The sequence below is a fragment of the Ranitomeya variabilis genome, chromosome 2, assembly GCF_051348905.1.
Source record: "Ranitomeya variabilis isolate aRanVar5 chromosome 2, aRanVar5.hap1, whole genome shotgun sequence".
NCBI classification, from domain to species: domain Eukaryota; kingdom Metazoa; phylum Chordata; class Amphibia; order Anura; family Dendrobatidae; genus Ranitomeya; species Ranitomeya variabilis.
Genome location: NC_135233.1, coordinates 1,004,624,131 through 1,004,636,170, shown reverse-complemented (window position 1 = coordinate 1,004,636,170; position 12,040 = coordinate 1,004,624,131). Strand labels below are relative to the sequence as shown.

General features: G+C 46.0%; 1 protein-coding gene across 1 annotated transcript in view; it reads left to right on the top strand.

Annotated features, from left to right (window-relative positions):
• AQP12B (aquaporin 12B) overlaps positions 1 to 12,040 on the top strand; it is a 36,624-nt gene that overhangs the window by 18,165 nt on the left and 6,419 nt on the right. Inside the window, exon 2 of the mRNA XM_077291223.1 lies at positions 11,331 to 11,447. Within this exon, the coding sequence (XP_077147338.1) occupies positions 11,331 to 11,447 (117 nt within the window). The remainder of the gene's footprint in view (positions 1 to 11,330; positions 11,448 to 12,040) is intronic.

The following is a 12,040-nucleotide window of genomic DNA, read 5'->3' as shown; positions in this document are numbered from 1 at the left end:
ACGGCGCTGACTGCGACTTTTTTGCGCCTGAAGCAGCTGGTACTCCATTACAGCTTGCTGCTGCTCACACAACCGCTCCAACATATGTAACGTGGAATTCCACCTGGTAGGTAGGTCACATATGATGCGATGTTCCGGCAGGCGGTGTCGGCGCTGCAGAGCCGCAATGCGCGCTTTTGCCGTGCTGGAACGCCGCAAGTGAGCACACTCTAGGCGGACCTTGTGCAGCAGTGCATCAAGATCCGGATAGTCCCTCAAAAAGCTCTGCACGACCAAATTGAGCACATGTGCCAGACATGGGATGTGAGTGAGGTTGCCGAGGCCCAGAGCTGCCACCAGATTTCGGCCATTATCACACACTACCATGCCTGGCTGGAGATTCGCTGGCACAAACCACACATCGCTCTCCTGCTTGATGGCATTCCAGAGCTCCTGCGCTGTGTGGCTACGATTCCCCAAGAAAATTAATTTCAAGACGGCCTGTTGACGTTTGGCCACGGCTGTGCTCATGTCGGTCGTAACAGGTACACGTTCATCACGGGTCCATGTGGAGGTGGACTGTGACGGCTCCTGCAGCGATGATTCTGAGGAACTGGTGTAAGAGGAGGAGTCAATGCGTACAGAATGGATTCCTGCAATCCTTGGAGTGGGCAGGACACGTCCTGCGCCACTCGCACGGTCTGTACCCGGCTCAACGACATTAACCCAATGGGCAGTGAGGGAAAGGTATCGCCCCTGTCCATGTTGACTGGTCCACGCATCGGTGGTGAGGTGGACCTTGCTACTGACGGCGTTCAGTAGCGCGTGTTTTATGTGTCCCTCCACATGCTTCTGCAGGGCAGGGACGGCTTGCCTGCTGAAGTAAAAGCGGCTGGGCACTTTGTACTGTGGGACTGCCAATGACATGAAGTCACGGAAGCTGTCAGTCTCCACCAGCCTGAATGACAGCATTTCCAGTGACAGAAGTTTGGCAATGCCTGCAGTCAGAGCCTGTGCTCGTGGGTGGTTTGACGAGAAAGGCCGCCTTTTCTCCCATGCCTGTACTACCGATGGCTGTAGACTGGGCTGGGAGTGTGTGGATGACTGGGAAAGTGGCGCTGCGGGTGGAATTACAGCGGGTCTCTGGACAACAGGGGCAGAGGTTCTTCCACGGCGATCCTGGGAGGACGCCGAACCAGCTGCGTGTGAGGTAGAGGAAGAGGCAACACGAGCTGAAGAGGTGGTAGCTGCCGCTGTTGGTTGGCCTACCTCTTCAGTGTGTTTTTCTAACTCCGCCGGGTGCCTGTTGCGCACATGTTTCCACATGTTGGAGGTATTGAGGTTGCTGACATTTCGACCTCTTTTGACTTTTTGATGACACACGTTGCATCTGACATAGCAAATGTCATCTGCAACTGTGTCAAAAAAGGACCAGGCACTGCAAGTCTTGGGAGCGCCCTTTTTGGCTTTTGGAAGAGACATGCTCCTAACGGGTGCCAAAGCGGAGGCTGCAGGATCCGCAGTCTTCCCCCTCCCTCTCCCTCTTTGGGCCGTACGGGGAATCTCTTCCTCAGAGCTGCTCCCACCACCTTCCTGTCCCTCACGCCAAGATGGGTCGAGGACCTCATCATCTACACTACCCTCTGCCCCCAACTGCTCCTCCTGGGTAGTCTCAGCAGCAGAGCACGCACCAGTAAGTGGCACCTGAGTGTCATCATCAGCTGATGCGGCCTGCGATGTGGTGACCGGAGCCACTGGCCCACCCGCCTCTTCAGAGGAAGACAGAAAAAGCTGTTGGGCATCACTGCACCCTGCCTCTTCTTCCATTTCTCCAATGCTGCTTGGCTGGCCCCCTGTTTCCAAGCCAAGAGATTCAGAGAACAGAAGTAGAGACGGCTCCTGTCCTGGGCTCTCTGTCTGCCTGGGCAATTTGGCAGGTGGTGAAGAGACAGATGGCTGCTCTCCAGTGCTCTGTGTCTGAGAGGATGTGGCACTAATGGAAGTTGATGCATTAGCTGCCATCCATCCGACAACAGCTTCAATTTGTTCTTCACGCAGCAGCGGTGTACGGCGCTCGGACACAAAGCTTCGCATGAACGACTGTTGCCTGGTGAAAGTGGGTGCTGATGAGTCACCGGTGCCCGCAGCAGGCACAGAATCCCCACGTCCCCTCCCTGCTCCGCGACGGCTCCCACGCCCCCGTGCCTTACTCACTGCCTTCTTCATCTTGGTTGACTGATAAAGATAAGCAGAAAAGTACTAACGGATTTGTGTGCTTATTCCTGAGCAACTCCTCCTAACAGGTATAAGAAGCACTAATTATCTAAAGTGTGGACTAGACACAAATATGAGCTAATGTGGCCTACAGAAATGTAAAGTGGTGTAACTGGTGTGTTTGGTGAACTTTATTATTTATTTATTTTTTGGGGGCTGAACTGACAACAGATAGAGCTGCAGTCACACGGAGACCGTGCAGACAGACGTAAACGGCGCTACAAGGCCCAAAAACCCTCCTCTACTTTATCCTATGTAGTGTTTTTCCACAAATTAGCTGGAGACGGGTGGAAAGACACTAATAGGATTTTTTTGAATAAATTAGCAGCAGACTACACTATTTTGAAAAAAAAGAAAATTGATTTGGCGGTATGACGCAGTGAAAAACCCTGAGCTGGAGACAACCAGGCTATAGCTGCTCACAGATTACAGGGCGAGCTGCAGTCACACGGAGACCGTGCAGACAGCCGTAAACGGCGCTGCAAGGCCCAAAAACCCTCCTCTACTTTATCCTATGTAGTGTTTTTCCACAAATTAGCTGGAGACGGGTGGAAAGACACTAATAGGATTTTTTTAAATTAATTAGCAGCAGACTACACTACTTTGAAAAAAAAGAAAATTGATTTGGCGGTATGACGCAGTGAAAAACCCTGAGCTGGAGACAACCAGGCTATAGCTGCTCACAGATTACAGGGCGAGCTGCAGTCACACGGAGACCGTGCAGACAGCCGTAAACGGCGCTGCAAGGCCCAAAAACCCTCCTCTACTTTATCCTATGTAGTGTTTTTCCACAAATTAGCTGGAGACGGGTGGAAAGACACTAATAGGATTTTTTTAAATTAATTAGCAGCAGACTACACTACTTTGAAAAAAAAGAAAATTGATTTGGCGGTATGACGCAGTGAAAAACCCTGAGCTGGAGACAACCAGGCTACAGCTGCTCACAGATTACAGGGCGAGCTGCAGTCACACGGAGACCGTGCAGACAGCCGTAAACGGCGCTGCAAGGCCCAAAAACCCTCCTCTACTTTATCCTATGTAGTGTTTTTCCACAAATTAGCTGGAGACGGGTGGAAAGACACTAATAGGATTTTTTTAAATTAATTAGCAGCAGACTACACTACTTTGAAAAAAAAGAAAATTGATTTGGCGGTATGACGCAGTGAAAAACCCTGAGCTGGAGACAACCAGGCTACAGCTGCTCACAGATTACAGGGCGAGCTGCAGTCACACGGAGACCGTGCAGACAGCCGTAAACGGCGCTGCAAGGCCCAAAAACCCTCCTCTACTTTATCCTATGTAGTGTTTTTCCACAAATTAGCTGGAGACGGGTGGAAAGACACTAATAGGATTTTTTTGAATAAATTAGCAGCAGACTACACTACTTGGGAAAAAAAAAAAAAAAAGGAACAGTATGAGGCAATGAACCACCCTCCCTGAACTGAATACAACCAACTATGGATGGCCTATGTGGCTGCACTCAGACTGGAGACTGGGCTGCACTCACACACACACACACACAGACCCTGCAGATCGCTGTGAAAACAGCGCTACAAGGCAAAAGCAAGGTGAATAGTAGGTGAACACAGCGGTTGCTAAATTAGCCTTTGGAAAGCACAAAGAAGCAAATCGCTATCTCTAAACTGTCCCTCAGTCAGCAAACAGCGTCCTGTCACTAACTGAATTCACAGCAGAGTGATCGCAAAATGGCGCCAGCGACTTTTAAACTGCATCATGACATCATTACACCAGCCAATCACAGCCTTGCCAGTAGTTTCATGCCCTCCATGCTAAACAGGATGTGCCCACACTTGGAATCAATCTCATTGGCTGAATTTCTGCTTTTTGAATCTTAGAACTTCCGATTCCGGTATCCGATACGCGGCAAGTATCGGAATCCCGGTATCGGAATTCCGATACCGCAAGTATCGGCCGATACCCGATACTTGCGGTATCGGAATGCTCAACACTAATGTTGAGTTTAAATGCCTGATACGTCTGTTCTTGCATGAAATAAGATACTGGAAACACTGCACGTTGCTCCACTCCTCCCCAAATAAAGTATGCACATGTACAAAGGGTCCAACACCTACCTAACGTCTATGGCTCCTAAAGTCCACATTTGTCCACAGGATGAAAAATGGGACGAGTGTAGGAAAAATGCCAGAGATCACTAGTTCTCATTCCTACTAATTGTCTCATTAAAATGAATGCAAGTTAGTCTCATTTTCTATAAAATAGGTTGTTGGTGTCACTACTGCTGTTGGTAAGATGTAGTATTGGCCTCTGGTGTTAATGTCTTTGTAACCAATTTTTGTCCAATCTCTTTAGAAGAGATGAGCTGATAACTGGGCACACACAGAAAAAGCAGCCTAAATTGGTGAATGCATAAACCTAAAAGGAGGTTGCAGTCTTTATTAAGAGCTGTCATGAGATATTTTGGCACCATGTTGTGGAATGACATCCTAGCTTTCTAAGAAATTTGCTTTAGAGGATGAATATTATACAAATGTTGGATTGTGATCTGCTTGAGATGTTTACATGCATTTCGAGTTTCATATATAGATTCCAAGTTCTTTTCTGATGACTTTTATCTATAGTGTACTGATTATTTATTTATACTGTATTTTTATAGGAAGTCAAAGTTCTGATTTCCTGGTACAGAGCCCCAAATTCCCTGCAGGCAAAGGATGTTTATTTATGATAAAATTTAGGCAGTCTGCTATAGGAAAAACCTTACTGCGTATCAATTTTTATAGATTTTTATAGATGATGTTGCTGTAGAGTACAGGTCCTCTTCCTCTCTGAGGAGGCAATTTGCATATTAAATTTCCCAGAGTAGCACGTCAAATAACTTTGTCATGCCAGAGCCAGGATGTCACTCTCCACAAGGAGAAATGTTACCCCTTATCCTCGGTCCAGAGCCTCTCACCTAACCAAATTGGTTCTCATATTTGGCACTGATGAGGGGCAATACCCCAAAACACTGTGTCTGCAAATTGAGATTCTGATTTGACTTTTGTACGAAGTCACATTTCAATGGGTCAAGAATGACTGGTAAGATTGCTGCTTCCCACAAGTGGCGCTATAGAGTTCAATTCCTCTTCCTCTCTGAAGAAGCAATTTGGATATCGATGACTTTGAAAGCAATATTAAGTGCATACATTTTTCATTGAATAGTCGAAGTCAGGGTTGCCAGCTTGACTGTATATTTTTTTCTAGACAGCTTACCATAAAATCAGACTACCGTATTTTGCGTCATATAAGACGCACTTTTCCCCCCTCAAATTCGGGGGGGAAATGAGGGTGCGTCTTATATATAGAATGTACCTTTAGATGGGGTTCGCAGGAGCTGGGACGGAGGTCTGTCAGCGCTGCCAAAGCCGCCGGCGGTGGAGCGGCCACTGCGGGAGCCGCCGGCGGTGTTACAGCAACTGCCTGAGCCGCCGACAGTGGAGCGGCCCTGCCGGAGCTGCCAGCAGTGGAGTCACGGACGCCTGTCCCGGAGCGGCCACTGCGGGAGCCGCCTGCAGTGCAGTGGCCCAGCCGGAGCCGCCGGGAGTGAAGCGGTAGTATGGGAGCCGCCGGCGGAGTTACAGCCACTGCCGGAGCCGCGGTGGAGTCACTGAAGTCTGTCCGGAGCGGCCCTGCTGGAGTGGCCACTACTGCCGCCGCCTGCAATGCAGCAGCCCAGCCGGAGCCGCCAGCAGCGGGGGAGCCTCCGGCGGAGTCGCTGTCTGTCGGCGGTGCAGCGGCCACTGCGGGAGCCGCCAGCAGTGCAGCGGCCCTGGCGGAGCCGCCGGCGGTGGAGCGGCATTGTGGGAGCCGCCGGTGGAGTCGGTGAGGTCTGTTGGTGGAGCAGCTCCTGGAGGTGTCTAGAGCAGCCGCTGTACTGCGGCGACGCTAAACAGGAAGTAGGAGGTCTCTCACATCCGGTCACGTGCTGCAGTGACATACTGGCCCTGTCTCACCAGCTACTGTTGTCACTGCGGCTTGTGATCTGGATAGGAGAACGTCTTCCCTTCACGGTAATTTGAGTTAAAAGTTTAAAAAAAAAACGTTACACTAAAACACTCACACTCCTGAACTCTAAGGCTAGGTTCACATTGCGTTAGGGCAATCCGTTAAGCGCATAGCGCTAGCAGATTGCGCTAACGCACTGTTTGCTTAGGGTCCGCGTTCAGTGTCCCCGCTAGCGCAGCGTCCGAGGTCCATCACAAAAGAACGGCACATCGCTAGCGCGTGCCAAAAATGGCATGCGCTAGCGATGCGCTACAGAGAAAAATCACATTGCTGTCAATGGGTGCGCTAACGGACCCGTTGCATGGCGTTAATTGCGACAATTTTGCCGTGCAACGCAGTCCGTTAGCGTTAACCCATTAACGCAATGTGAACCTAGCCTTACTCCCAGCATGTTACAGGAGCTGCATGTTGGGAGTTAGGGCCTGTTTCCATGTGGCATAATACATCCGGATTTGCTGCGGATTGGAAGCTGCGTACATCCATAGCATCCAATCCGCAGCATCCAGATGTTACAGCATAATGGAGGGGATTTTATGAAATCCCATCTCCACTATGCGTGCAGGGCCGCATACGGCGGCCCTGTGTATCCGGACATGCGGCGCGTCTTTATAGACTGCAGCATGTCTATCTTGCGGAGACGATGTGGTGCTTCCGCATGTGCTCAATGAACACATTCGGAATCACCACGCTTACAACAGGGGGTGATGCTTTGGGTGGAGCGGGGCATCCGCTGCGTCCAAAGCACTGCGTTTCCTGAATGAACGTGGAAACATACGGTACAATAAATGGCACCTATGACATACGGTATTAAAGGTGATGTTTTCTAAATATAGGCTGTCCAATGCGTAGGCAGCATGCATTAGTGTAGCAACAAGCTGTATGACTTTAGCCACTTTTTTCTCTGAAATGCCACAGCATTTCAGAGGAAAAAAAAGTGGCTAAAGTCATACAGTCCACTGTTACGCTAATACCGTACATGATAACTATGCATTGAACAGCCCGTACTTTAAAAGCCACCTAAAGACTAGTCTGACAGGTCCCCATCCGCTCCCAATGAGTGACAATTTTCTTACTGCGTGCTCATACAGGAAGAGACCTGTCAGTGATTGGCAGCAGGAGGGGAAAAGCCAAAGGTACGGTACAGTGTGTTTTTCTCTGAAATGCTGTAGCATTTCAAGTGAAGCATACCATACCTGGCTTTCGGTACGGTAGATCATACTGCCAGTGTCTGATGCATGCTGTCCGTGGATTACGGTAGCATGTATCAGCTGTCAGGTTCCCTTTATACCATAGTGTTTACGGTTCTTCCGCATTGGGAGGTGAGCTGCATTCACATGTGGACAGATGCATGATTGGTACGGTAACTACAGTGTCATGCCGGTGCCTTGGTTCACTTTGATGGTAGGATGTCAGCACTACTCACTTCCCAATCCAGAAGCAAATGGTGCCTGAAAAACCCTTTTAATCCATCAAAAAATGTCACCAATCTGTACACACACTTTTTTTTCATCCCGCCGCATAAAAAAGTGATTGAAAATCATACCGTAAGTACGGTACCATACCAATAATTGGTACCAATAAAAACTCCAGCTTTCTAAAAAAAACTCACACATACGGTGAACTGAAAAATTACCGTACCACAGAGTTACGGTGGTGGTCAATTACGGTATCGGTATTACCGTATTTTTTATTATGCATTGCCTACGGTACCGTATATTGGACTATCCTATTCCACAGCGCTTTACAGACATTATCATCACTGTCCCCATTGGGGCTCACAATATCTCTATCTGTATATGTTGGAAGTGTGGGAGGAAAGCAGAGAATATGGAGGAAACCCACACAAACCTGGGGACAACATACAAACTCCTTGCAGATGTTCTCCTTGGTGGGGTGTTGTTCGGTAAAAGAGTGTAGCACTACCTGTGGCCCTCCAGCAGCAGATCCCCCACCATAACAGTGTCCGCAGCAGGACAAAGTACCGTACTGATACCATAATTTTGTATTTTCTTGCAGAAAGATACCGTACGTTACCGTACTCTCCTGGAAAGATGTCAAAGCAGAGAAGGATTTCATATAAAATCCCTTTTAAACTAGAGGTAGTGAAGTATGCCAAAGAACATGGCAACAGGGCAGCAGAGAGACACTTCGGGCCACCTCCGACTGAAAAAATGATACGGGAATGGAGGAAACAGGAGGATCAGCTGCAGAAAATGGACAAAGATAAAAAATGTTTACGTTGGCAAGCTGCAAAGTGGCCACATTTAGAAGTGGATGTGAAAGAGTGGATCATACGTCACAGGAACAATGGATATTCTGTATCGACAAAAATGATCATTTATGAAGCTAAACGTCTTGCTGCAGAGAAAGGCATTCAGGACTTCACAGGATCACCATCATGGTGCTATAGATTTATGAAGCGATGTGGCCTTGCTATGCGCACAAAAACTAGGATTGCACAAAAAATGCCTAAAGAGTACGAAACCAAGATTGTGTCTTTTCACAAATTTGTACTGGAAGCAAGAAAGAAAAATGGATATGAAATGACTCAGATTGGCAACATGGATGAAGTCCCATTGACCTTCGATGTTCCGTCAAACAAAACGGTTGATGTGAAAGGTGCCAAAACTATAGCCGTGAAGACGTCAGGGCATGAGAAAACCCATTATACAGCTGTGTTGTCCTGCTGTGCAGATGGCACCAAATTGCCTCCACTGCTGATTTTCAAGAGAAAAACCATGCCAAAAGAGGCAATCCCAAAAGGAGTCATTGTCCATGTTCACGACAAGGGATGGATGGATGAAAATGGCATGAAGATATGGATAGAAAAAGTGTGGTCCAAACGTCCTGGAGGGCTTCTGAAAAAAACTGCTCTGTTAGTGCTGGACCAGTTTAGGGCACATATCACTGAAGCCACAAAAAGGAGATTTAAAGAAGAGAAAACCCATATTGCCGTAATTCCTGGGGGGCTTACCAGTCAGTTGCAACCTTTGGATGTTTCCATCAACAAGCCATTTAAAGTTTTCATGAGAGAAGAGTGGAATAAATGGATGGCTGCTGGAAACCATGATTTGACACCAACTGGACGAATGAAGAGGCCCACAATCACCAAGTTTGTGAGTGGGTGAAAACCTCATGGCAGTCCGTTAAGGATGAAACCATTGTAAAGTCCTTCAAAAAATGTGGCATCAGCAATGCCTTAGATGGCTCTGAAGATGACATCCTCTATGAACAGAGTGAAGACAGTGATACTAGTGATTCTGAGGAACCGAGCTTCTTAAATTCGGACAGTAGTGATGAGGAGTTCTTGGGGTTCCCTGATGACTGAGGAGTTTCTGTACTTAAATCAGTAATGGTTGTTAATGTTGCTGCTGAGTTCTGTTTACATTTGCATTAGTGAAATATTATGTTATTTATGTTATTAAATATTTTACCCCGTTATTTGATTCAAAATATTTTTTTTCCTATTTTCAACCTTTAAAACTTAGGTGCGTCTTATGGTCCGGTGCGTCTTATATGCCGCAAAATACGGTATATTATTTTTTGGACATATTAGTAAACTATATTAAATCTTTATGATTGATACATGTCTACAGCCCATAATTCTGAGAAGACATCTTCTCTATTTTGAAACATTGTAATATATCTCACATATTCATTCTCGGGGATGACTGGACCCTGTTAAAAACGACTTGCTTAGGTTGCTTAGGATAAAATATATATATATATCTGTATCTCCATTTTCAGAAAAATAAGGCTAAAAGCCACAGCCAGCTCACCGACAGACCGAAGGTCACTGGTCACTGGGGCTATTTTGGACTCGTACTTCGGTTCTTGAGTTATAGCCTTTTCAGAAGTCTCATTATCCTTGCAGTCAGGAATGCAATGACAGGTGTCACCTCTATACACAGCTGATAGCATATGATCCACCAATCACAATAGGTGATGATGTCGCATCCCCCCCCCCCATGCAGACAAGGATGGGAATATGGAGCCACGCAGACAAGGATTAAGAATAAGGATCATGCAGACAAGGATGGGAATAAGGAGCCATACAGGCAAGGATGGGGACGAGGAATCATGCATACCATGCTTAAACTGACCTGCAATTATGATTCTCCAGGTCATTACGAGTTCATAGACACCAAACATGTCTAGGTTCTTTTTTATCTAAGGGGTGGGAAAAAAAATTACAAACTTTGTTTAAAAATAATAAATAAAAATTGCGCCATTTTCTGATCCCCGTAGCGTCTCCATTTTTCGTGATCTGGGGTTGGGTGAGGGCTTATTTTTTTGTACGCTGAGCTGACGTTTTTAATGATACCATTTCGGTGCAGACACATTCTTTTAATGGCCATTACTGCATTTTAATGCAATGTCACGGCGATCCAAAAAAATAATTCTGGCGTTTTGACTTTTTCTTGCTACTCCATTTATCTACGGCACTTTTAGTTTATTTTGGATTTTAATATGTTCAATAAAAGTTAATTTTTATGGTATTAGTTTTGTGATAAGCCTTCTTTCTACTAATGCCACCTATACAAATTTTCGTTAAACCCAAAGAGTGATATGATTAAAGTCTAGCAGGCTTGCTAAGATGCTGACTGGTGGCTGGGCTGCAACCCCATAGTATCTGTATCACAGCTGATAATAAACGTCCTCTTAGTGAAATGGGCAGAAAATTGGCGCCATTTTGAAAAACCAATTTTTGAAGGCAACACCTTTGCAAAGGATCTAGATTTACTAAGATGACTGTTTTTCACTGGATTTCTTCTTTAAAAGGGGTCATTCACGGCTGAGATGGGAATATCCGTCTTTGTGTGGCAATGACTGCAGTAAATAGCTGAGCATGCTGCGACTACCCTTTTCCCACAACTATCTTTCACATCTATTGAAGTTATGGAGGAGATCAGCTCACTTAGGTAGTCCCATCTCAGTCATGAATGGCTGCTATGGGAATAGTTATATAACTGGTAAAATAATTCCTCTCACATAATGATGACTGTTTTATTCTTAAGTAATTTACTTCTCATTGTGTTTAATTCTTTTCTTAGGTGGTCAGTACACTGCAGCTTACTTCAACCCAATCCTGGCCTATGCCTTGACCTTCAACTGTCCTGGGAAGACGTTACAGGAGTACTCTGTTGTTTATTTTGCTGGTTCTATAATTGGTGAGAAGAGGATTTTCTTTTTATGTGTAGTTAGAAATTTAGTGAAAGTGGTGATTGTGTATTTCTATATAAATTCTATTTCTTAGAATATTTGATAACTCACCGTATATTGCCTATTGGCCATAGATTGATTTCATTTATTGCTTTGAACCAGCAGGTATATTTTTTATTAAGATGCTAGTCCACCGTGGATATTAGGACACAGACCATTAGACCACCAGGAATACTACATATGATTCCACTGGACCTTAAGACATATTAAACCAAGACTGGTAATTGGATGTTCAGGGATGGACTCTTGATTGCTGGTGTTGGAGGCAAATCTACGGGGCCACCAGAGATTAATGAGTTGATCACCTAATCTTTACGTATGGACACTTATTATTTGGACATCCTTGGCTAGATCTACACCAGGTCTTTACATATATATGTATACAGTGTACATACAGTTAGGTCCATATATATTTGGACAGAGACAACATTTTTCTAGTTTTGGTTATAGACAATACCACAATGAATTTTAAACAAAACAATTCAGATGCAGTTGAAGTTCAGACTTTCAGCTTTCATTTGAGGGTATCCACATTAAAATC